Below are 22,159 nucleotides of genomic sequence, written 5' to 3'. Positions count from 1 at the left end.
ACCGCTCCTCCCTCGCGCACTTTCAGATCTGCTCTTATCACCGCCGTGCCAGGGGAGAGCGCGAACGCAGTCCCCCACTACCACAAATTATGCAGTCGAGTTTCCCGCATTTGGGGAAATCGCAGGGGTCAGCACACCCGGAGTGCAAGGGATGAGCCTCGCCCTGGGAAAACCACCTGCCTGATCATGGTGTCTCCCCTGCCAGGTAAGTATGCTCCCAACACCCCCCGCCGCCCGGGACACCCCGCCGCACGCACACCCACCACACGCCGACACCCCGCGCCGACCGCCCGAGCCCCGCTCCCACGGCCCGTCCCAGCCCCACGCTGTGCCCCGCCGCGCAGCCCCCGCGCGGCGTTTGTTCACGCCGCGGCCGGCGGCTTCTCGGTGCGTGGGGGTGTGTCCCGTCATGCTCCGCGGTGCTCGATCTGCATGGCCCCGCCCCCTCCCCGACAGACCACGCCCCACACCCTGACCTGGTCCCGGGCGGGGCTGAGCTCTGGGCGGGGCTGAGCTCTGGGGCGGGGCGGGGCGGGGCTGAGCTCTGGGCGGGGCTGAGCTCTGGGCGGGGCTGAGCTCTCGGGCGGGGCTGAGCTCTGGGCGGGGCTGAGCTCTGGGCAGAGCTGAGCTCTGGGCGGAGCTGAGCTCTGGGCGGGGCTGAGCTCTGGGGCGGGGCTGAGCTCTGGGGCGGGGCTGAGCTCTGGGGCGGGGCTGAGCTCTGGGGCGGGGCGGGGCGGGGCTGAGCTCTGGGCGGGGCTGAGCTCTGGGCGGGGCTGAGCTCTGGGCGGGGCTGAGCTCTGGGGCGGGGCTGAGCTCTGGGGCGGGGCTGAGCTCTGGGGCGGGGCTGAGCTCTGGGGCGGGGCGGGGCGGGGCTGAGCTCTGGGCGGGGCTGAGCTCTGGGCGGAGCTGAGCTCTGGGCGGGGCTGAGCTCTGGGCGGGGCTGAGCTCTGGGCGGGGCTGAGCTCTGGGCGGGGCTGAGCTCTGGGGCGGGGCTGAGCTCTGGGGCGGGGCTGAGCTCTGGGGCGGGGCTGAGCTCTGGGCGGGGCTGAGCTCTGGGCGGGGCTGAGCTCTGGGCGGAGCTGAGCTCTGGGGCGGGGCTGAGCTCTGGGGCGGGGCTGAGCTCTGGGGCGGGGCTGAGCTCTGGGGCGGGGCGGGGCGGGGCTGAGCTCTGGGCTGGGCTGAGCTCTGGGCGGGGCTGAGCTCTGGGCGTGGCTGAGCTCTGGGGCGGGGCGGGGCGGGGCGGGGCGGGGCGGGCCCGGCTCGAAGCCGGTAAATACGCACCCGCACCCCACCTGCTTCGGTCTCCGCGTCCGGACCGCCGCAGCCGGCGGGTCCGAGCGGCAAGAGCGAGCGCTTAGGCCGCCGGATGGAGCGCACCTCCCCCGGGCGTGGGGCCTGCGCACACCCCGGCCCTGCGGGTCCCGCCTCCGGTGTCCCGGCACGGGCGGGCGCGTCCCTGGCCGCCGAGGGCGACGAGCGCCGGCTGCGCCCTCCGCAGGGAGCCGGCTCCTTCTCGGCACCTCGACGGCCTCTGTCCTCGGCAGCAACGACGGTGCGGGGACGGGACGGGCTTGGCGCCCTCCCGCCGGACCCCCAGCCCCTGCAGCCGGAGCGCCGAAAGCAGCCGCGGCGGCGGCACTCGCGGGGGGAGGTGCGGGGAAGGGGCTGAGGTGGCCCCCAGCGCCCCGAGCCGGGGACACCCCAGCTGGGGGTGGCAGCTGTGCCACAGGATGGCTCTGCTCCAGACGGCTCCTCTGCGCGTGTCCCCGCGGTGCCTCCCTGTTCCCGGTGTTAGTCTGGGGCGGACGAGCGCAAGGGAGAGCTTTAGCGAGCCCACCGAGCTGACGGCCGCGGCTGACCGTGTGCCCGGCTCGGCCGGGATGGGGTCACCTGCGGTACAGCCGCCCCGGCGGTGCCGCGCTCGCCACTGCGCGTGGCATGGGGCTGCTGATGGCCTGCGTGTCAGCGGCTGCTGAGCGGCGCCGGCACCGCACCGGGCGTCCCCTGCTCCCCGGGCGGCAGCTGCGGTGGGCGAGGGGCCGGAGGGGACCCAGCTGGGACAGCCACCTCTGGGGTACAGCGCACTGTGTGCCGTCCTGCTTGGGGACGGAAGGGTAGGATGGGGCAGGGTAGGGTGGGGAATTTTTGTAGCACCCTTGGGGTGAATTAGACACGGCTGTGCTTTAATGCAAAAGAGAAAACCCATGAGCAGTGCATTCGTCAGAGTCCTACCCCAACACGCGGCTCTTTGTGGGGTCTGCAGAGGTGCGTCACAAGCAGGCTCCCCACATCCGCCCGCACCAGCGCCCGTCCCGAGGGCAGCCTCACGCCGCACCCGCACCCAGCCCGGGTCTGGCCCCTGAGCCGCTCCCGTCTGGGGCGGCTGCCGGACGCTGAGGCCGTTCCTGGTTCTGCACCCAGGGAAAATCCGCTCCCCGGCCGGAGTCCTGCTGCGCTGGCGTCCCTGCTTCGGGCAGCTTTGACCCCGTCTGCGGCCGGGGCTTCCGCCCTCCGTGCCAGACCCTCCGTCGGTCAGCAATGACCGCGCCGGGCAGCTCCGGCTGGGATTTCCCCTTTGTGAGGAGCAGAGGAGAGGACAACGCAGCTGGAGGGGCCCTACACGGATCTCCCGGACCGGCTGCCTGAGCGCCGCAGCGCTGACCAAAAGTTGAGGCGTGGGATCGGGGCCTCGTCCGGGCGCCTCTGCAACCCCGACAGGCTCGGGGTGTCGGCCGCCGCTCCGGGAAGCCGGCTGCAGGGTGTGACCCCTCTTGGGCCGCCCTTGGCGCAGCTTTGGGCCGTTCCCAGGAGGGGACGGGGCGGGGCCATGCAGATCGAGCACCGCGGGGCATGACGGGACACACCCCCACGCACCGAGAAGCCGCCGGCCGCGGCGTGAACAAACGCCGCGCGGGGGCTGCGCGGCGGGGCACAGCGTGGGGCTGGGACGGGCCGTGGGAGCGGGGCTCGGGCGGTCGGCGCGGGGTGTCGGCGTGTGGTGGGTGTGCGTGCGGCGGGGTGTCCCGGGCGGCGGGGGGCGTGGGGAGCATACTTACCTGGCAGGGGAGACACCATGATCAGGCAGGTGGTTTTCCCAGGGCGAGGCTCATCCCTTGCACTCCGGGTGTGCTGACCCCTGCGATTTCCCCAAATGCGGGAAACTCGACTGCATAATTTGTGGTAGTGGGGGACTGCGTTCGCGCTCTCCCCTGGCACGGCGGTGACAAGAGCAGATCTGAAAGTGCGCGAGGGAGGAGCGGTGCCGGTGCTGGCTCCCGGGAGCTCGGCCGGGGCAGGTTCCTCCGAGTGCCGGCGCTGAGCTGGGGGCTGCGGCCTCCTCGTCCCCGCGGTGTCAAGCGGGATCCCGGGCCCGTCCCGCTGCCCCCGGCTGCCACGCCCCGCGATCTCGCCGGTGGCCGGAGCCGGGCAGGGAGCGGGGCCGGGCGCGGCGCGCTCGGTGCCCGCAGGACTCGGGTGTTTTTCCCCGCGTTTTCCCGAGCGACGGGAACGGCGCGGTGACGGGCAGAGCAGCGAGGTTCCCTGGCTGGGGACGGCTCGTCCGCTGCGGCTCGTGACGCGGCGGCTGCGGCGCTCGCCGGCCCTGCCCGGCCCGGGGTGTCCCCGCGGGCACTGTCCCCGCACGGGCGGCGGGGCCCGGAGATGGGCGCAGTGCGCGCAACAGCCCAGCCCCGCCGCTGATGGCACCGCACCCAGCCCCGCACTGGGACCCCAAGCCCCCAGGGTGCAGCAGCCCCTGGGCAGCGCTCCGTCATCCCGTTCTGCTCTTGTCACCGCCGTGCCAGGGGAGAGCGCGAACGCAGTCCCCCACTACCACAAATTATGCAGTCGAGTTTCCCGCATTTGGGGAAATCGCAGGGGTCAGCACACCCGGAGTGCAAGGGATGAGCCTCGCCCTGGGAAAACCACCTGCCTGATCATGGTGTCTCCCCTGCCAGGTAAGTATGCTCCCAACACCCCCCGCCGCCCGGGACACCCCGCCGCACGCACACCCACCACACGCCGACACCCCGCGCCGACCGCCCGAGCCCCGCTCCCACGGCCCGTCCCAGCCCCACGCTGTGCCTCGCCGCGCAGCCCCCACGCGGCGTTTGTTCACGCCGCGGCCGGCGGCTTCTCGGTGCGTGGGGGTGTGTCCCGTCATGCCCCGCGGTGCTCGATCTGCATGGCCCCGCCCCTCCCGCCGGACCCCGCCCCCAGCCCCGCGGGCCGGCTCGCAGAGCAGCCTGGAGAGCCCCGCAGCGCCCCGCAGCAGCCGGACAGACACGCGTGGGGGGTCCCGTGAGCTTTATTCTCCCCAGCCCGCAGCAGCGGCGCGGGCCCCGGTCCGCGCTCAGGGGGCCTTGGCCTTCCGGCGCTGGGTGCCCCACAGCAGCAGGGCCAGGGCCAGCGTGATGGCTCCCAGGGTCCCGGCGAAGAGCGGCACCGGGAACGTCCCCTGCGAGAGAGCAGCAGTGACGGCGCCAGCTCCGGCCGGGGGGCACCGGGAGAGGGGTCCCGTCCCGCGTCCTCACCTCCCGCAGGCACTTGTAGCCGTGGAAGGGGCCATGGCAGAGGCACTGGGTGAGGCCGGGGCCGGCGGGGGCACAGGCGGCGTTTTCGGGGCACAGCCAGGCTGCGGAACAGAGCGGGGGTCACGGGGCACGGCGAGGGCCAGCTCCCCGTCCCCGTCCCCCCACCGTACCAAGCTCCCCGGAGCCGTTGCAGGGGTTCCTCTGGCCCTGGCAGAGCCGGCCGCTCTCGCGCGTCATCACCTCCTCCCAGGCGCTGCTGCCGCCCGGGCACGCCAGCGCCAGCGGCACCGCGCTGCGGAGCACAGCTCAGCACCGGCCCCAGGGCAGCGGCACCGCCGTGGGGAGCACAGCTCAGCACCGGCCCCAGGGCAGCGGCACCGCCGTGGGGAGCACAGCTCAGCACCGGCCCCACGGCAGCAGCACCGCCGTGGGGAGCAGAGCTCAGCACCGGCCCCAGGGCAGCGGCACCGCCGTGGGGAGCAGAGCTCAGCACCGGCCCCAGGGCAGCGGCACCGCCGTGGGGAGCACAGCTCAGCACCGGCCCCAGGGCAGCGGCACCGCCGTGGGGAGCAGAGCTCAGCACCGGCCCCACGGCTGCCCCCGCGCCCCGGCACTCACAGGCGCTGCAGCTGGGTGAAGCCCAGGAAGGAGCCGTCGGGGAGGGACGTCAGGGGGTTCTCCGTCAGGTCCCTGCAAACACACGCCAGGCACGTGGACCCCCACTTTCCGCTGCCCCAGGTGCCCACAAACAGCACCTGCCCCGGGGGAGCCCCCAGCGCAGGGCTGGCGGAGCTGTGGGTGGGGGTCCCCTCTCTGCCCCACATCACTGCCTGGGGCCAGGCTGCTCCCCGCCGGGGACATCAGCCCTGGGGATACGGCACCTCTGGGATGGCGTCAGAGGGTCACAGAGGGGTCTGGGTGGGGAGGGACCGTTCAAGGCCACCCAGTCCAACCCCCTGCCAGGAGCAGGGACATCTCCAACCGGATCCGGTTGCTCAGAGCCCCGGCCAGCCTGGATTTGTGCTGGGATCGCCCTTGCACGTGGCCCGGTTGGACCTCGGGAGCCAGGGGGCCCTGCCCAGCCCCAGGGGACGCCAGCCCTTCCCTCCAGCGAATGAACCGCACCACGCAGCCTCGTGCCACCCGCGGGCTTGCTGAGCGCACTCAATCCCACCACGTGGTTAATAAAGACCCTGCGCAGCCCCAGTCCCAGACCCCTGAGGGACCCCGCTCGTTACCGGTTTCCGCTTGGACGTCGAGCCGTTCATTGACAGCGGCTCTCCGGCCGCGGCCGTCCAGCCAACTCCTCATCTGCTGACCCCACGTCTCCCCAGTTTAGGGACAAGGACGCTGCGTGGCGCCGTGACAAAAGCCTCGCAGCTTTCCAGAGGTGACAGAGCTGCTGAGCCCTCGCCCACCCACACGGTCCCTCCACTGGGGGAGGCCCCCGGACCAGCCGGGCCCGATGTCCCCTCGGCAAAGCTGCGCTGGCCGTCACCAGTCGCTGGGGGCCTGGGGCAGCGCGGTGCGGACAGGGACCAGGAAGGCAGGACCGTGCCAGCCCGGGGGTCCCATCGGGGAGGGGGTCCCACCAGACCCACCCCAGACCCTCCCTCGCGGGAGCAGGACGGGGCCCGAGCACTCACAGCACGACGGCGGCCGCGGCCTCGGCCAGCGCCGGGGGGAGGCTGCGCAGGGAGCAGTTGCTCAGGTCCAGCCTGGGAGGGGGCAGCAGCTGGAGGAGGGATGCCAGCATGCCTGGCACCCCCCAAATCCCCCTACCCGCCCCCCTGCACACCCCACGCCCCCCAACACCCACTGGGTGACCCCCCTACGCCAGCCACCCTCCCGCATCCACCCCGAGCACCCCCCACCCACATGGCCCCCAAACCCCTCCGCCCGCCCTCTGCAGCCCCTGTACCCCAGCAGGCGCTCCGGGCGGACGCCCCGTTCCCAGCAGCAGCGCCCCTCGCTCCCAGCGCCGGCCTGGGACGCACAGTACTGGGCCACCACCGAGCCGTTCCGCACCGGCCCCGGGCACTGCGCGCACACCTGCGGCGGGGGCGTTCAGGGGGACAGGGGTCTGACACCGGGACCCCGGCCCCCGGGACCCCTCTGGCCCGGGCACCTCTGACATCGGGACCCCCGGCCCCCCCCCGATCTGGGCACCCCTCGACCCCCAGGACCCCCCCGACACCGGGAACCCCGAGCCCTGGGACTCCCCTGATCCGGGCACCTCTGACACGGGGACCCCTGGCCCCCAGGACCCCCCAGCCTCTGGGACACCCCGGCCCCTGGGACCCCTCGACCCGCAGGACCCCCCCGACCCTCAGGATCCTCCAGGACCCCCCTGATCCGGGCACCCCCCGACTCCCCGACCCCCTGGAGCCCCCCAACCTGGGCACCTCCGACCCCGGTGCCCCAAGACCACGGGCGCCCCTCGAGCCCGGGCACCCCCCGACCCGGGCACACCTCGGCCACCGGGACCCCCCCGAACCCCTGGCCCCCTCGACCCCGGCTGCCCCGCCCCGCCCCGTCCCGCCTCCAACCGCCGGCCCGGCCCCCGCTCACCCCCGCGCCGGCGGCGGCCCAGGGCAGCAGCAGCAGCAGCAGCAGCAGCACGAACCCGCCCATGGCCGCCGCCGCCGCCACCCCCGCGCACCGGGGCTCTTCCGGTACCGCCCGGCGCGAGGGCGCCCCCTGGCGGGCCCGGCGGGGAGCGGCGGGGCCCGGTGAGCGGGGCGGGGCCCTCACCCCCTCTGCCCCTCCCCCCCCGGCCGCGCGCCCTCTGGACCCCGCGGGCCCCCCGCGGCGGGGCGGGGGCGCGGTGACCTGCGCGGGGCAGCGGAGCGCGGCCGGGGCGGCCCCCCCGCCCCCCCCCGGTGGTGTGGGCCCATGACGCCATCACGGCGCGCCCCGGCGGGGCGAGCGCAGTGGCGGGAAGGCGGCTCTGCCCCCCCTCGTGCGTCATCAGGGCGCGCTGGCGGCTGCCCGGGCGCACGTGGGCCGTGCCGGGCCGTGCCGGTGGCCGGTGACCGGTGAGTGTCGTTACAGCGGGGCCGCCGCGCCCCGCAAGGTCACCGCCCGCCCCGGGCCCCGCAGCCGGGGCCGGGCTCCTCCCGCGGCCCCCAAAGCCCTCGGCCGGCACCGGGGGAGCCGGGGTCACGGGGGACGGCGGGGGCGAGGGGGGCCGGGGCCCGGAGGGACCGGCGCTGGGAGCACCGGAGACCCGGAGGGACCGGCGGGGCGGGGACACTGCGACACTGCGGGACCGGGGGCGGGCAGAGCCGGGGCCGGGGGCACCGGAGACCCTGAGGGACCGGAGGGGCGGGGACACTGCGACACTGCGGGACCGGGGGCGGGCAGAGCCGGGGCCGGGGGCACCGGAGACCCTGAGGGACCGGAGGGGCGGGGACACTGCAACACTGCGGGACCGGGGGCCCTGAGGGACCGGAGGGCTGGGGGCACCGGGACACTGGGGGACCGGGGGCGGGCAGAGCCGGGGCTGGGGGCACCGGGGGCCCTGAGGGACCGGAGGGCTGGGGGCACCGCGACACTGCGGGCCCGGGGGGGCTGGGGGCACCGGCATCCCGGGGAAGGGAGAGGGGCCGTGGGCTGGAGGGGGCGGGGCTGGGCAGCGGGGTCAGCGAGGACACGGTAGTGGCGGGGAGGGGGCACCGGGAACGGGCGTGCAGGGCCTCGGGCGGGGTCAGCGGGGACACGGGGAACCCCGGGGCCGGGGGCTGGGACGCTGAGTTTTGAGGGGGCGGGGACGTGGGCTGGGGACACGGAGACCTCAGGGGAGGGGGCAGCGGGGCCTCAGGCAGGGTCACGGCGGGACGGGAGCGGGGCCTTGGGCCGGGGCCGCCCCGGGGCCCCCGGGCACGGGGAGCCTTGGCTGGCGGTGCCGGCATGGCCGCCGTCAGGGCCGCCCGCCCCGTGTTTGGTCTGCGCGGTGGAATGTGGCGGGGTGACCTTGGACCCTGCCCGGGAGCCGCGCCACGCGGGGTGGTATTTGGGACAGGGACGGCGGCGGGGAGGCGCTGCCCTCTCACCCTCTTCCTGCCCGGCCGACGCGGCCCCGTGCCGCACGGCCGCCCCAGGCCCCCGCGGCGGGCAGGCCCGGGCAAGCCGTGCCAGGCGCAGGGGTGCCAGGCGGGGCCCGGCCTAATCCCCCCACACGTGCCCCGCGCAGACATTCCTCCGGGGATCACGGCGGGCGCAGCGCCGGCCCCCGCCACGGGCAGCCTGGATTCGGCCTCTGTGTGCCCCGCGGCAGCCCCTAACACTGCCCCACCGGTGGGGCAGCGTAGGGTCCCCCCCATCCTGCGCCCCCTGTCCCACCGGGGCCTGCTGCTCCCCCTGCACTCATGGGCGGAGGGGGGGTCTCTGCTCGTGCCCGCTCCTGGTGCTGCCTGGCCGCCCCCTCTGCAGGGGCTGGGGCCGGGGCGGGGGCCCTGAGCAGGGCAGGGGGTGCCAGGGCCACCGGTGGCTCGGACACCTGCTCCGTCTGGCTGCTGCCGGAGCCTCCGAGGCTGGCGGTCCCTCTCCGTCCGTCCCCGGCTGTGTGGGGCACACGTCGTGGGGGTCACCCCCTGCCCAGCCCCTGCTCAGCTGGGCGAGGGTGCCGGGGCTCCTGCGCCTCCTTGCCGGCACAGCCTGGGCTCCGCTGCGCGTCCGTGGGTCCTGCGGGGCCGGGGGCTGCCGGCGCGGCAGGGGGGGCCGCCGTAGGGGCGGCTGCTGCGGCGCTGGCCGGGCTGTGCTGACACCGGGGCGGCCGGCTGGCGCCAGGGCCGGGGTGGATGTGTTGGGCTTGGCTGGGGTCTCAGCCGGGGGCGGCCCTGCGGGGCCTGGCGGGGCTGCGCGGTGCCGGGGCGGTCGGGTCGCGTTGTGTTTGGCTGGGGCAGCACCGGTGCTGCCGGGCTTGGCGGGGCTGCCTTGCGCCGGGGGCGGCTGTGTTGGGCTTGGCGGCGTGGGGCCGGTTCTGCCGGGCTTGCCGGGGCCGCGCGGGGCTGGCAGGGCCGGTGCTGCCGGGGTCCTGGGTGGGTCTGTTTTTGCAGCCGTGGCCTCGGCGCTCTTTGGGAGAGGCGCGCGTTTCCCTTGGCGGGGGCAGGCCGGGGGTGGGCGCCGCGGTGCCCGGCCCAGAGGGAGGAGAGGGCTTAAGGGGCCGTTCCTGGTCCGGCCGGGTCCTTGAGGCCGGGACAGAGGAGCGAGCGAAGGTCCCTGTGGCGTCTGCTGCGGCGCTCGGCGCTGACTCCCGTCCCTCCTCTTGCAGCTCCGAGTGCCGGGGAGATGCCAGCCGGGACGCGCTGCCGGGGCGGCTGCCGGCGCTGGGTGCGCCCATGAGGGCGGCGGGGCGCAGCGGGGGCAGCGGCGGCTGCGGCGGGGCAGCGGCACCGGGAGCGGCTCGCCATGGAGTTCACGGTGATCGACTACAGCATCTTCGCGCTGCTGCTGGTGCTGTCGTCCGCCATCGGGCTCTTCTACGCGCTGAGCGGGGACCGGCAGCGCACGGTGCAGGAGTTCCTCCTGGCCAACCGCAACATGGGCTTCCTGCCCGTGGCCCTCTCCCTGCTGGCCACCTTCCAGTCGGCCGTGGCCATCCTGGGCGTGCCGGCCGAGATCTACCGCTTCGGCACCGAGTACTGGTTCCTCGGCTGCTCCTACCTGCTGGGGCTGCTCATCCCGGCCCACGTCTTCATCCCCGTCTTCTACCGCCTGCGCATCACCAGCACCTATGAGGTGAGCGGGGACGGGGACGGGGGGGGCGCGCAGGCAGGCGCGTGGCCTCGGGGGACGAGCTGATGGCGCCCGGCGGGTGTTTTGGCTCCTGATCCCTTGCTGCGCTGTGCCCCCGTCGCGGCGCCCAGCCTGCTGTGCTCCCGCCCGTCCCGGCCCCGTCGTCTCTGCGGCAGCGGGAGCCAAGGTGCCGGCACGGGGCTGCCTGCCCCGCTCTGCACCACGGGGGATGTGGGGACGGGGGGGGACATCCCCCCGACTCGGGACCCCGCGTCTCCCTGCCCCCTCTGCCCCGCAGTACCTGGAGCTGCGCTTCAACAAGACAGTGCGGATCTTCGGCACCGTCACCTTCATCTTCCAGATGGTGAGTGGCCGGGGGGCCGGGGGGCGCGGGGCGCTGTGCTCGGCTGCAGCGCTGCGCTCCCCACAGGTCATCTACATGGGGGTGGTGCTCTACGCGCCCGTGCTGGCCCTCAACGCAGGTAAGGGGGCGCAGGAACAGAGGGGCGGTGCTGGGGGGCCCCATCCCGCCTTGGCGGGCTGCCGTCCCCCCCGCCCCGGCACGTTAACGGCCTCTGCCGCTTCCAGTGACGGGCTTTGACCTCTGGAGCGCGGTGCTCACCATGGGGCTGGTCTGCACGCTCTACACCACGCTGGTGAGTGCCCGCGCGCCGCGCCGCAGCGGGGCTGGCCGCGGGGCGCCCCACGCCGAGCCAGGCCGCGGTGACGGGCGCCGTGCCTCCGCAGGGCGGGCTGAAGGCCGTCATCTGGACCGACGTCTTCCAGACGCTGGTGATGTTCGCGGGGCAGCTGGCCGTCATCGTGGTGGGCGCCCGGCGCGTGGGCGGCATGGCCCGCGTCTGGCGCCTGGCGGAGCAGGAGGGCAAGATCGCCGGCATCGAGTGAGTGGCCGTGCCTCCCGCCGTGCCCCGTGCCGAGGCGCCCTCGCCCACCCGGGGCCGGGCACCCCGCCTCACCGCGGGGATGCGGGGGATGGCGGAGGGCGCGTTCCTGCCGCCCCTTCCCCGTGCTGGCGGGGAGCGGGCGCCATGACCCCCCCTGCGGCGGCTCTCCGCAGCCTGGACCCCGACCCCTTCGAGCGGCACACCTTCTGGACCCTGGCCGTGGGGGGCGTCTTCATGATGCTGTCGCTGTACGGGGTGAACCAGGCGCAGGTGCAGCGCTACCTCAGCGCCCGCAGCGAGCGGGAGGCCAAGCTGTGAGTGGGGCCGGGGCTGGGGGTCCCGGGGCGGGGACGGGCCCCTCCACCACCCCCCAGAGCCCCCCGCCTGACGCCTGCCCGGCGCCCGCAGCTCTTGCTACGCCGTCTTCCCCTGCCAGCAGATCGTCCTCTGCCTCAGCTGCCTCACCGGCCTCGTCATGTTCGTCTACGACCGGGAGCACCCGCTGGCGCCCGCCCAGCGCCCCAGCTCCTCCGACCAGGTGGGCAGCCGGGCCCCCCCCCACTGCAGCCCGCGGGGCCGGACCCCGCAGCCCCCAGCCCCGCAGGCACTGACCCCCCTGCTGCAGCTGGTGCTGTACTTCGTGATGGACGTGCTGCAGGACCTGCCGGGGCTGCCCGGCCTCTTCGTCGCTTGCCTCTTCAGCGGGTCCCTCAGGTGAGTGGGCGGCCCCGGGGCCGGCAGGGCTGCGGGGGTCCGGGCCGAGCCCCCTCCCGCTCCCTCTCCTCCCCAGCACCATCTCCTCCGCCTTCAACTCGCTGGCCACGGTGACCATGGAGGACCTGGTCCGGCCACACTGCCCCGGGCTGTCGGAGTCGCGCGCCACGCTGCTCTCCAAGCTGCTGGGTGAGCGGGGGGCTGCGCAGGGTGAGGGTCTGGCAGTGAGGGGTCCCCAGCGCCACCCTGACCCCTGCTCCTCTCCCCAGCTCTCGGCTATGGGTTGCTCTGCCTGGGAATGGCCTACGTCTCCTCCATGCTGGGCCCCGTGCTGCAGGTAGGGGTGCGGGGGGTGCGGGACCCCCAGCTGCAGCACCCAGCGGGCGGGTGGCCGGGGTGAGGGGCTGGCGCTGAGGGCCGTGTCCCCGCAGGCGGCCATCAGCATCTTCGGCATGGTGGGGGGGCCGCTCCTGGGGCTCTTCTGCCTGGGCATGTTCTTCCCCTGCGCCAACGCCACGGTGAGTGACCCCTGCCCGGCCGGGGGTCCGACCCCCTTGTGTGGGGCGCAGTGCCGGGGGCCCCGTGCCTGGCCGGGGGCTCAGCGCCCTCCCTCCCCCCGGCGCAGGGTGCCGTCGTGGGGCTGCTGGCCGGCCTGGCCATGGCCTTCTGGGTGGGCATCGGCGGCCTCCTGCACGGCCCGGGGGCGGCCCCCCCGCCCAACGGCACCGCGCTCCCCGACGCCAGCAACCTCACCGCCGCCCTCGCCGCCACGCTCCTGCCCCCCACGCCGGCCCCCCAGAGGTGAGCGGGACGGGGGGGGGCTGCGGCTGCGTGCGGGGGCTGGAGGTGCCGCCCGCCGCCCCGCTGACGCGCGCCCACCCCAGCCCCTCGGGGCTGCAGCGGTTTTACAGCCTGTCCTACATGTGGTACAGCGCCCACAACTCCACCACCGTCATCCTGGTGGGGCTCCTGGTCAGCCTGCTCACCGGTGAGTGCGCCGCGGCGGGCGCAAGGGCGGCGGCAGCGGCGGGGCGGCCCCCGCTCACCCCGCGCTGTGCCCCCCAGGCCCCACGCCCGCCGCCGCCCTGGACCCCCGCACCATCTACCCCGTGCTGCCGCGCCTGCTGTGCTGCCTGCCCCGGCGCTACCGCCAGCGGCTCTGCTGCGGGGTGGGCTTCCCCGCCCAGGTGAGGGGCCCGGGCCCAGCACCCCCGCCCGCGCTCCTGCTGCCCCCCGCCCGCGCTCCTGCTGCCCCCCGCTCTGTCCCCCCAGGACGCCGACCGCGCCGCCGCTGCCGTCAAAAGCAATGGGGTGCCCAACGGCCTGGCCCCCCCCGGCCCCGGGCGGCGGGAGGAGGAGGAGGGACAGGGCTACATCCGCGCCGCTGGAGCCCCGGCCTACGCCCTGCAGGAGACCTCCTTCTGAGCCCCCCGGCGCGGGGGTTCCGGCCGCCCCCCGCACCCTGCCACAGCCCCCCTCCGGCTGGGGGGCATGGACCTCGTGCAGGGTGGCACCGGGAGGGGCTGGGTCCCTGCCGGGGGGGCTGGCTGGGCTGCACCCCCTATCCGGGCCACGGGTCCTGGGACCACGGGTGGGGGGGCGGCGGGTGGGAGCGGTGCCCCCTGCCCCCCGGCCCGGCCGCGTGCCTTACCGCACCGCTCCTGGGCCGGGGGCTGCCCCGTGCCCCCGTCGGCCCCCTGTCACCCCCCTCTGTGTTCGTTGTCCCCCCAATAAATGATTCTGGAGCGCAGGTGTTGCAGGAGCCCCCCCCCAGCCCCCTGCCCGCGGGACCCCCCAGCCCCCAGAGTGGCGCAGGAGCCTGGCAGCCGGGGGGGTTCATGGCAGTGGCCTTGCCCCGGCCCCTCTCCCACGGCGCGGGGGGCAGCTGCTCCCTGGCCGGGGGTGTCTGCCCCGGGCTGAGGGTCCGGGGGTCCCGTCCCACCGGCTGGAGGCCGGTGTGGGGTGCTCGCTGCGGGTTCATTGCTGGGGGTCCCCGTGGGCAGTGTGGGGCGTGTGCCCCCATCCCTGCCCTCCCCGGGGTCCCGTGCCCGCCGAGCTCGTGGACCCCCGCACAGGACGGGGGCACGGATCCCATCGGCACCAGCCCCCCTCGTCCCGGCCACTGCGCCTGATCCCCGCGTTCCGGGGGGGCCCTGCGGCGGGAGCGGGGCGGGGGCACGCGCCCGGGAACGGCACCCATCCCCCGCCGCGCCGCTCGTCCCCTCTGTCCGCCTCCCACCCACCCGCGGGCCGTGGGGCGGCCCCTGCCCCCCTGCCCACGCCCCGGCCCGGGCCGAGGGGTGCAGGCGCGTCCCCAGAGGTGCGGGGGCCCCGCTCCCGCGCTCAGCCGGCTCCCCGCCCGTCCCGCTGCCGGGGGGCTACACGGGTGGGCAGGCGAGAGCCCCGCGCCCCGGCCCGCGCCCCGGCCCCCGCATCGCTGCTGGGCGGCGGTGAGGACCCCGAGGGGCCGGCGGCGGGGGAGCCCCCCCCCACCCTGCGCCGTCCCGGGCGGCTCTGGGGCTGGGGGCCTTGGGGCCGGGGCTGTGCGGGGCCCCGCCGTGGGGCTGCAGAGCGGCTCTCCCGCGGGCGTGGGGCCGCGTGAGGGGCCCACGAGTGACGGGCTGGGGGCGTGGGGTGGGGTGGGGCGAGCCCAGCCGGCCCCGGGCGGGAGGCGGGGAGCACGGGGGGCGCTCGGGGCGGGGGGAGCCGCGGGCGGCACCCACGGACACGCGCGACCGCGCCGCATGGGGGCGGGGCTGGGGTGACGGGGGTCGTGGCTCCGAGGGAAGAGGGGTGTGGCTGGTGCGGCGGTGGGCGGGGCTGTCGATGACAGGAGGCGGGGCTGGGCGGGGGCGTGTCGCGGGGCGGTGCGGACGTGGCGGCGGCGCGGTGACGCGCTGACGTGTGCGGCGCAGCCATGGCGCCGCGGCGGCCGGCCGAGCTGTACCGGGCGCCGTTCCCGCTCTACACCGTCCGGCTGCACCCGCGGCGCCCGCTCGCCATCACGGCCGGCGGCGGCGGCGCCGCCAAGACCGGCATCCGCAACGGCGTGGTACGGGGGGCGCTGGGGGGGCGTGACGGGGCCGCGGGGGCTGCAGGGCCGGGCGGGCTGCGTGGGGCCAGGGGCCCGGGAGGGCGGGGGGAGCCCCGGCCCGGTGTGGGGCAGGGGTGGCAGCGGCGGTCGGGGGGTGCGGGACGGCCCCAGGGGAGGATGTGGGGGCGGCCCCGGGCGGGGGGCGTGCGGGGCGGCCCCAGGTGAGGATGCGGGGGCGGCCGCGGACGGGGGGTGTGCGGGACGGCCCCAGGTGAGGATGCGGGGGCGGCCGCGGACGGGGGGTGTGCGGGGCGGTCCCAGGTGAGGATGCGGGGGCGGCCCCGGGCGGGGGGCGTGCGGGACGGCCCCAGGTGAGGATGCGGGGGCGGCCCCGGGCGGGGGGCGTGCGGAACGGCCCCGGGTGAGGATGCGGGGGCGGCCCCGGGCGGGGGGGCGTGCGGGACGGCCCCAGGTGAGGATGCGGGGGCGGCCGCGGACGGGGGGTGTGCGGGGCGGTCCCAGGTGAGGATGCGGGGGCGGCCCCGGGCGGGGGGCGTGCGGGGCGGCCCCGGGTGAGGATGCGGGGGCGGCCCCGGGGGGGATGTGGGGCGGCGGGCGGCCGCAGGGCGGAGCGGGGCGGGGGGGCTGAGGCCGACCCCCCCCCGCCGCAGCACTTCCTGCAGCTGGAGCAGATCGGGGGCCGGCTCAGCGCCTCCCTGCTGCACTCCCACGACACCGAGACCCGCGCCACCATGAGCATGGCGCTGGCCGGCGACATCATCGCGGCGGGGCAGGACGCCAGCTGCCACATCCTGCGCTTCAGCCTGCGCGCGCCGCAGCCCGGCGGCGGCTGCGCCGGCCGCGACGGTGAGGCCCCGCTCTCCCCGCCGCGAGGGTGCCGTGGGGCGCGGCATGGCGGGCAGCCGTGTCAGGGCTCCATGTGCTCCGCCCCGCCGCAGGCAGCGCGGAGAAGGGGCCGCGGAGGCGGAAGGGCCCCGGCCCGGCGGCGCAGAGCGACACGCAGAGCCAGACGAGCGAGGTGACGGAGCCCTGACGCCCTGCAGAAGGCCGTCCGCTTCAACGCCGACGGCTCCCTGCTCGTCACTGGCGGCGCTGACGGCTTCCTGCGCCTGTGGGAGGTGCGCGCGGCGGGAGCCGCGGCCAGGCATCGCCGTGCCAGCGGCAGCGTGTGTCCGCAGGGGAGGCTGGGACGTGGCGGTGCCTGACTGGCAGCACGTGCGGTTCTGTGGCACGGCGTCTTCCCGGCGCCTTCCCCGAGCGACGCCAGCTGCTGCGCCGGGGGCTGCCGCGGGGCGCAGCTCTGACGCCCGCCCTGCCCTTGCAGTTCCCCAGCATGAAGAAGACGCTGGAGTTCAAAGCGCACGACGGGGAGATCGAGGACATTGCGCTGGGCCCCGACAACAAGGTGAGCGGCGGGAGGCTCCCCGGCTCCGCGGGGAGAGCCGCCCTCGGACGCCCGCGGTCTCTGCGCAGGTGGTGACGGCGGGACGGGACTTCCAGTGCTGCGTGTGGCAGCGGGACCAGCTGGTGACGGGGCTGCGCTGGAACGAGAACCTGCCCGGCATCCCCGACAGGGCTTACCGCTACCAGGCTTGCCGGTGAGGCTGGGGGGTGGGACGGGCCGCCCCGCAGACCCAGCGTGGTCTGGGGTGCGCGGAGCCTCCCCACAGTGGGGCGGGGGGTGGCTGTGCCGTACGCTCTGGGGGTCTGGGGGCTGGTTTGGAGAGGGGAGAGGGGAGGATGCTGGGCGCCGGGCCCCGTCGCGGCCCCGGGTGCAGGGGGCGGCGTGCCGGCGGTGGGGAGCGCCGCAGCCCGCGCTGTGCTGGGGCAGGTTCGGGGCGGTGGAGGACGACGCCGGGGCGCTGCGGCTCTACACGGTGCAGGTGCCCCACAAGCGGGAGCGCCGCCCCCCGCCCTGCTACCTGACCAAGTGGGACGGGAGGAGCTTCCTGCCGCTGCTGACGCGGCCCTGCGGCGGCGAGGTCATCTCCTGCCTCTCCGTCAGGTACCGGGGGGCCGGGTGGCCGCGGGGCGGGGGGCTGTGCCGGCCCGCGCTCACTGCCCTCCCCCCCGCAGCGACTCGGGCACCTTCCTGGGGCTGGGCACGGTCACTGGCTCCGTCGCCATCCACATCGCCTTCTCGCTGCAGGTGAGTGGCGGGGTGGGACGCGGGGGTGGCCCCGGCCCCCCCCAGGGGGCCAGACGGCCACGGCCACCCCCCCGCTGTGCCCCGCAGAGGCTGTACTACGTGAAGGAGGCGCACGGCATCGTTGTGACGGACGTGGCCTTCGTCCCCGAGAGCCGGGGCGGGCGCGAGCTGCTGGCGGGGAACGAGGCCGCCCTGCTCAGCGTGGCCGTCGACAGCCGCTGCAAGCTGCACCTGCTGCCCCGCCGCCGTGGGTGCCGGGGGGCTGCGGGGGGGTCGGGGCCACGGCCGCGGTGCCCCCCTCACCGCGCTCTGCCCTGCAGGCTCCCTCCCTGTCTGGCTGCTGCTCCTGCTCTGCGCCGGCCTCATCGTGGCCGCCATCCTGCTGCTGCAGCTCGCCTTCCCGGGCTTCGTCTAGGCCCCCGCGCCGGGACGGGACCCCCCTGTGCCCGTGCCAGGACGGGACCCCCTTGTGCCAGGACGGGACCCCCCCGTGCCCGCGCCGGACGGGACCCCCTTGTGCCAGGACGGGACCCCCCCGTGCCCGTGCCGGGCAGGACCCCCTTGTGCCAGGACGGGACCCCCTTGTGCCAGGACGGGACCCCCCCGTGCCCGCGCAGGACAGGACCCCCCCGCGCCGGGACAGGACCCCCTTGTGCCGGGACGGGCCCCCCTGTGCCTGCGCGGGACAGGACCCCCTTGTGCCAGGACGGGACCCCCCCGTGCCCGCGCAGGACAGGACCCCCCCGCGCCGGGCGGGACCCCCCAGGCTGCCCCGGCCCGTCCCGTGCAGACTGTGGGGCAGAGGAGGGAGCGGCCCCGGCGCTGGCGCTCGGGGGGCGCGGGGGTGGCCCCGCGTGGGTGGGGCAGTGCCCGCCCCGGGGAGGAGGAGGTCCCGCCAGCCCCCCCGCCCCGCTGCTGCCATTAAAACTGGAGGCGAAGGTCGCGCGCTCCCGTCTGTGCTGGGGGGTCCGGCGCGGCCCCGCCCCCGCGGTGGCCCCGCCCCAGAGCGGGCGCGCGTGGGGCCGGCCGCCATCTTGGGTGCGGGCAGGGGTGCGGGTTAACCCCCGCGCTGCCGGCCGGGCGGGGCGGGACGTGGCGGGGACGTGGCCCGGGGCGGGCGGCAGCGGGGTGTTTGTGCGCGGAGTGCGGGATGAGGAGCCCGCGGGTGCTGCTGCTGCTGCTGCTGCTGCTGGGCCCGGCGGCGCGGGCCGCCCCCAGGGCCGCGGGGCAGGGGTACGGGCGCGCCTGGGTGCGGGTGGGGGGCGCGGGGTCCGGGCGAGGACCCGGGGCTGGGCCCGGGGGCACCGGTAACCCCGGCCCCTCGCCCCGGCCAGGCCCGAGGTGCCCGCGGCCACGGGGCCGGATCCGGATCCCGACCCGTTCAGCCCGGAGCTGCTCCCGCTGCCGTGAGTCCGCGCCCCGCGGCACCGGCCCCGCACCCCCGGCCCGGGGGCTGCGCGTCGGGGAGTCACCCGGGGGGGGGTGGAGGGGGGGCACGGGCAGTGCCCGGGGGCTGTGGGGCGGGGTGGGCCCGGGGGCAGCCGCGGGGCAGGGCGGCGCACACCCAGCCCCGCTGCCCCCAGGCTGCTGCGGAGCGCGGTGCGGGGCCTGGGGCCGCCGGAGCGGGACGCGGAGGCCATGACGCGGGAGCAGGGTAAGACCGCGCGGCGGCGGGGGGGCCGGGGGTCCCGCGGGCGGCAGGGGCGCAGCCGCAGCCCCACGGCGCCCATGCCCCACGGCGGCCGCGCCCCGCAGCGCTGCTGTACCTCTTCGCGCTGCACGACCACGACGGCGGCGGGCGGCTGGACGGGCTGGAGCTGCTGCAGCTGCTGGGAGCCGTGCTGGCGCGGCGGGACGGGGGGCGGCCGCGCCCCGAGGCGGTGGGTGCCCCGCACGGCCCCTCGCTCCCCGCCGAGCCCCCGCCCCGCGCCCTGACCCCGTCCCCGTCCCCGCAGGTGGCCGCGCTGGTGGACCGAGCCCTGGAGCGGCGGGACCTGAGCGGGGACGGGCTGCTCGAGCCCCCCGAGCTGCTGCTGCCCCCGCGCCGGGGACCCCCGGGACAGCCCCGCGGGGGACAGGCGGGGGGCGGCAGCCTGGCGGAGGGGCAGGCGGATCCCCGGGCTGAGACTGCGGAGAGAGAGGGGGCCCCCAGCACGGGACCCATCAAGGCAGCGGAAGCCCCCGGTGCGGGACCCCCGGATGCGGAGGAAGCCCCCGAGGCCGAAGCCCCCGGCGCTGAAGCTGTGGAGGCAGAGGAAGCCCCCAGGGACGAAGCCATCGAGGCTGAAGCCCCCGAGGGGGTGGCAGCCCCGGTTCAGGGGGACGCGGGGGAAGGGTAGGCGGTGGGGGGCGGTGGGCAGGGCCGTACCAGCCCCACAGTGGCTGTGGGGTGCGGTGCCCCGCCTGCTCCCTGCCCTGCTCAGGGCACACGGTGTTTCGGGGGGTCCCCGTGCCCCCGTCCTGCGCGGTCACGCTGTAACGTGGCGGGATGCAGAAATAGAGGGGCTGCCGCCGGCGAGCGCCTGAGCCCTGGTCGGTGCGGCCCGGCCGCGGGAAGCGGTGCTGGAGCAGCACGGGGGCTTTATTGGCACTGGGGCGCGGAGGGTGCGGGGGTCCCTGGTGCAGCGCGGCCGGCTCAGACGATGCCATCGAATCCCTGGATCCCGCATTTCCTGCCCGCGATCCGGCAGCCAAAGGTGAGGGCGTCCTGCAGGCTCCTCCCTGCGGAACGGGGCCGTCAGCCCCACCAGAACGAGCCGGAACGGGCCGGGCCGTGCCGAGCCGTGGCCGTGCCGCGCCCAGCCGCGCCCACCTGCCGAGAGCGCGAAGATGACGGCGGCGTTGAAGGTGTCGCCGGCCCCCAGCGTGTCCACAAGCGTCTCCGGAGGGAAGGCATCCGCGTGCACCAGCTCCCCGCCTGGCCCCACGGCGTCGGCCCCCTCCTCGGCCCAGGCGCAGATCAGCGTGGCCCTGGGGGTGCAGGAGGGTGGGCGTGGGGCGCGGCCATGCCCCCCACTGTGACCCCTGTCCCACCCCCCTCCTACCCCGGCTGGACGCGGCCGCGCAGCCCCTGCAGCGCCTCGGGGGCTGACTGGTACCCAAAGTGCTGGGCCAGGTCCTTGCTGATGAACACCTGCGGGAGGGGTGGGACGGGGCGCACCCCCCCGCTGCACCCCCACCCACACCTGCTGTGCCCCCAGCCCCCACCCACATCTTCCTGTGCCCCCATACCCCTCCCAATCTCCGCACCCCTCAATTCTCCCCTCGTACCTTGACCCCCGCTCTCTGCACCCCCACCTGAGGACCCAACCGTCCCACATCTGGACCCGCCCGCTGCCCCCCAACGCCCCCCTCCAACCCTGCTCATGGCTGGTAGCCCCGCCCCCTCTGCAGCCCTCCCCCCCATTTTAGCCACACCTCTCTGTGGCGCTAGCCCCGCCCCCAAACTAGCCCCGCCCCCTCCGTAGCTCTGATTCCGCCCATCACCCGTACAAGCGGCCCCGCCCAGCCACAAGCCCCGCCCCATCTTCGACCCTGGCTCCGCCCACACGATTTGGGCCTAACCCCGCCCCCTCCACGCCTCTGACCCCGCCCATCACCGCCACCGGCAGTGGAGCTATAAGCCCCGCCCCCCAGATCCACAGCCTCGCCTCCGGAGTCGTGACTCCGCCCATAGCCCCGCCCCCGCCGCGGCCCAGGCCCCGCCCTCGCCGCGCGCACCACGTGGCCCAGCGCCATCAGCGGCAGCAGCTCGTCCCGCGGCTTCTCCACCTCCACCGAGATGCGGATGCGCTCGGCCGCCGGCCGGGCCCGGTTGTGCCGCTCCACCCGCTGTATCATCGCCGCCTGCTCCGCCGCGTTCCGCGCCTGCGGGCGCAGAGCCTGGCACGCGCCCCCGGGCCCCGCGCCGCACCCCCCGCCCCCCGCCCGCGCTCACCTCCCAGTGGATCCACTTGTACTGGGCGAGGTCGACGCGCTCGAAGTCGCGGGCCGTCACGTCAGGCAGGTTCCTGCGGGGCGGGGGTCAGGCAGCGCGGGGGGAGCCCCCGCTGCAGCGCGGGGCGGCCCCGGGGGCGAAGGGCGGCGCGGGGGCAGAGGTCCCCATGGGGGTGGCGGTGCCCGGGTGATTCATTAACGGTGGCGCAGCGCGACCCTGGGCCGGACTCAAAGGGCAGCACGGCGGCGGCCGGCTGGTGGTGCCCGCCTGCAGCTTCCCCCATGGCGGCGCGTGCTGCAGCTGCCCTGCCAGCACCGCCACGGCCGAGGCAGCGCTGGGCCGCGCGCCGTGCGTGGTGCTGAGCATCCCCATGCGGGCCGTGCCGGCCGCCCCGCGTGCCAGAGCGATCGCGGCGATTGTGTGCGTGGGGTCACGGGGAATCCCTCGGCCACGCCGGCGGGACCGCGAGGGGCCGGGCCGGGGTGCACGCAGCGGGTGGCCGCATCCTTACGTGTCGTGCAGCACGATGGTGCGGGAGCCGCTGGCGGCGTTGACCAGGCAGCAGGCGCAGGGCACGTCCCCGCGGGGCTGCCAGGCCACGTGTGTCACGTCCACCCCACGGCGCTGGAAATCGGCCGTGATGAAGCTGGGGGTACGAGAACGGGGTGAGGGGCGAGGCGGGCGTGGCGGAGCCCCACGGCGGAGCCCCCCGCCCCCCGTTCCCCACTCACTCGGCGGCCGGGCCGGGGGCCAGCGAGCCCATGAATGCGCAGGGGGGCTCCCAGCAGCGCCAGCACCGTGCAAGAGTTGGAGGCGTTCCCGCCGCGCTGCCACCGCTGCGACACGCACCTGCGGGGCCGGGCCGTGGGCCGTGGGCGCGGGGCCGTGGGCGCGGGGCCGGACGGGGGGCGGCAGCGCCCCCGTACCTGGTGTCCGTGTCCTCGCGCGGGTAGGCCTCCACCACGCTGATGATGTCCAGGCAGACCAGCCCCACGCACAGGATCCGCCTCTCCCCCGCGCCGGCCGCTGCCATGCTGGGCCCCGCCGCTCCGCTCGGCGCCGCCACCGGCACCCGCACCGGCACCGGCAGCCGGGCCCCGCCCCGCGCCCCGCCCCGCGCCCCGCCCC

The 22,159-nt window shown here is 76.6% G+C and overlaps 5 protein-coding genes and 3 non-coding genes across 8 annotated transcripts; 4 read left to right on the top strand and 4 right to left on the bottom strand.

The window, feature by feature from the left end:
• Window positions 1–49: 49 nt before the first annotated feature.
• Window positions 50–213, bottom strand: LOC147601119 (U1 spliceosomal RNA). The gene has a single exon (XR_015258333.1). It is a non-coding gene; the product is annotated as a U1 spliceosomal RNA (small nuclear RNA).
• A 2,835-nt stretch (window positions 214–3,048) lies between these two features.
• On the top strand, window positions 3,049–3,212 carry LOC147601118 (U1 spliceosomal RNA). The gene has a single exon (XR_015258332.1). It is a non-coding gene; the product is annotated as a U1 spliceosomal RNA (small nuclear RNA).
• Window positions 3,213–3,800: 588 nt separating this feature from the next.
• On the bottom strand, window positions 3,801–3,964 carry LOC147601117 (U1 spliceosomal RNA). The gene has a single exon (XR_015258331.1). It is a non-coding gene; the product is annotated as a U1 spliceosomal RNA (small nuclear RNA).
• A 326-nt stretch (window positions 3,965–4,290) lies between these two features.
• ATRAID (all-trans retinoic acid induced differentiation factor) lies at window positions 4,291–7,291 on the bottom strand. The gene is made up of 7 exons (XM_086743962.1): window positions 7,104–7,291; window positions 6,454–6,584; window positions 6,179–6,250; window positions 5,151–5,222; window positions 4,703–4,824; window positions 4,533–4,633; window positions 4,291–4,456 (listed from the first exon to the last, which is right to left on the bottom strand). Exons 1-7 carry the CDS (start codon window positions 7,164–7,166, stop codon window positions 4,352–4,354), a joined length of 666 nt encoding a protein of 221 aa, XP_086600088.1. The 5' UTR covers window positions 7,167–7,291; the 3' UTR covers window positions 4,291–4,351.
• Window positions 7,292–7,440: 149 nt separating this feature from the next.
• Window positions 7,441–13,640, top strand: SLC5A6 (solute carrier family 5 member 6). The gene is made up of 16 exons (XM_086743959.1): window positions 7,441–7,570; window positions 9,808–10,274; window positions 10,570–10,635; window positions 10,702–10,753; window positions 10,860–10,927; window positions 11,019–11,173; window positions 11,350–11,490; window positions 11,585–11,714; window positions 11,802–11,890; window positions 11,967–12,079; window positions 12,160–12,227; window positions 12,322–12,408; window positions 12,516–12,691; window positions 12,775–12,878; window positions 12,956–13,077; window positions 13,163–13,640. Exons 2-16 carry the CDS (start codon window positions 9,945–9,947, stop codon window positions 13,313–13,315), a joined length of 1,854 nt encoding a protein of 617 aa, XP_086600085.1. The 5' UTR covers window positions 7,441–7,570; window positions 9,808–9,944; the 3' UTR covers window positions 13,316–13,640.
• A 1,146-nt stretch (window positions 13,641–14,786) lies between these two features.
• Window positions 14,787–17,556, top strand: PREB (prolactin regulatory element binding). The gene is given in 10 exon segments (XM_086744716.1): window positions 14,787–14,942; window positions 15,596–15,791; window positions 15,884–15,968; window positions 15,970–16,063; window positions 16,270–16,350; window positions 16,419–16,543; window positions 16,777–16,950; window positions 17,022–17,094; window positions 17,182–17,341; window positions 17,415–17,556. Coding segments are annotated over 10 exon segments (1,218 nt in total). The 5' UTR covers window positions 14,787–14,807; the 3' UTR covers window positions 17,510–17,556.
• A 684-nt stretch (window positions 17,557–18,240) lies between these two features.
• Window positions 18,241–19,612, top strand: CGREF1 (cell growth regulator with EF-hand domain 1). The gene is made up of 5 exons (XM_086743961.1): window positions 18,241–18,327; window positions 18,429–18,500; window positions 18,678–18,748; window positions 18,850–18,974; window positions 19,050–19,612. Exons 1-5 carry the CDS (start codon window positions 18,245–18,247, stop codon window positions 19,431–19,433), a joined length of 735 nt encoding a protein of 244 aa, XP_086600087.1. The 5' UTR covers window positions 18,241–18,244; the 3' UTR covers window positions 19,434–19,612.
• On the bottom strand, window positions 19,592–22,128 carry KHK (ketohexokinase). Its single transcript, XM_086743960.1, is given in 9 exon segments — window positions 19,592–19,815; window positions 19,907–20,064; window positions 20,139–20,227; window positions 20,815–20,961; window positions 21,032–21,104; window positions 21,543–21,677; window positions 21,763–21,806; window positions 21,808–21,880; window positions 21,958–22,128. Coding segments are annotated over 9 exon segments (912 nt in total). The 5' UTR covers window positions 22,065–22,128; the 3' UTR covers window positions 19,592–19,729.
• Window positions 22,129–22,159: the final 31 nt, after the last annotated feature.

This window comes from Chlamydotis macqueenii, chromosome 3 (genome assembly GCF_036417535.1).
Source record: "Chlamydotis macqueenii isolate bChlMac1 chromosome 3, bChlMac1.mat, whole genome shotgun sequence".
NCBI classification, from domain to species: domain Eukaryota; kingdom Metazoa; phylum Chordata; class Aves; order Otidiformes; family Otididae; genus Chlamydotis; species Chlamydotis macqueenii.
The sequence above is the reverse complement of the archived record's forward strand: the minus strand, read 5'-3'. Positions and strand labels throughout refer to the sequence as shown.

Coding starts and splice junctions, on each gene's coding strand:
- ATRAID (XM_086743962.1), bottom strand. CDS start 7,166: ATGGGCGGGTTCGTGCTGCTGCTGCTGCTGCTGCTGCTGCCCTGGGCC. Junction 5,223..6,178: donor GCCGCGGCCGCCGTCGTGCT/GTGAGTGCTCGG, acceptor GTGTGTTTGCAG/GGACCTGACGGAGAACCCCC. Junction 4,634..4,702: donor CAACGGCTCCGGGGAGCTTG/GTACGGTGGGGG, acceptor TCTGTTCCGCAG/CCTGGCTGTGCCCCGAAAAC.
- SLC5A6 (XM_086743959.1), top strand. CDS start 9,945: ATGGAGTTCACGGTGATCGACTACAGCATCTTCGCGCTGCTGCTGGTG. Junction 12,228..12,321: donor TGCTGGGCCCCGTGCTGCAG/GTAGGGGTGCGG, acceptor GTGTCCCCGCAG/GCGGCCATCAGCATCTTCGG. Junction 13,078..13,162: donor GGGTGGGCTTCCCCGCCCAG/GTGAGGGGCCCG, acceptor CTGTCCCCCCAG/GACGCCGACCGCGCCGCCGC.
- CGREF1 (XM_086743961.1), top strand. CDS start 18,245: ATGAGGAGCCCGCGGGTGCTGCTGCTGCTGCTGCTGCTGCTGGGCCCG. Junction 18,328..18,428: donor CCCAGGGCCGCGGGGCAGGG/GTACGGGCGCGC, acceptor CGCCCCGGCCAG/GCCCGAGGTGCCCGCGGCCA. Junction 18,975..19,049: donor GGCGGCCGCGCCCCGAGGCG/GTGGGTGCCCCG, acceptor CCGTCCCCGCAG/GTGGCCGCGCTGGTGGACCG.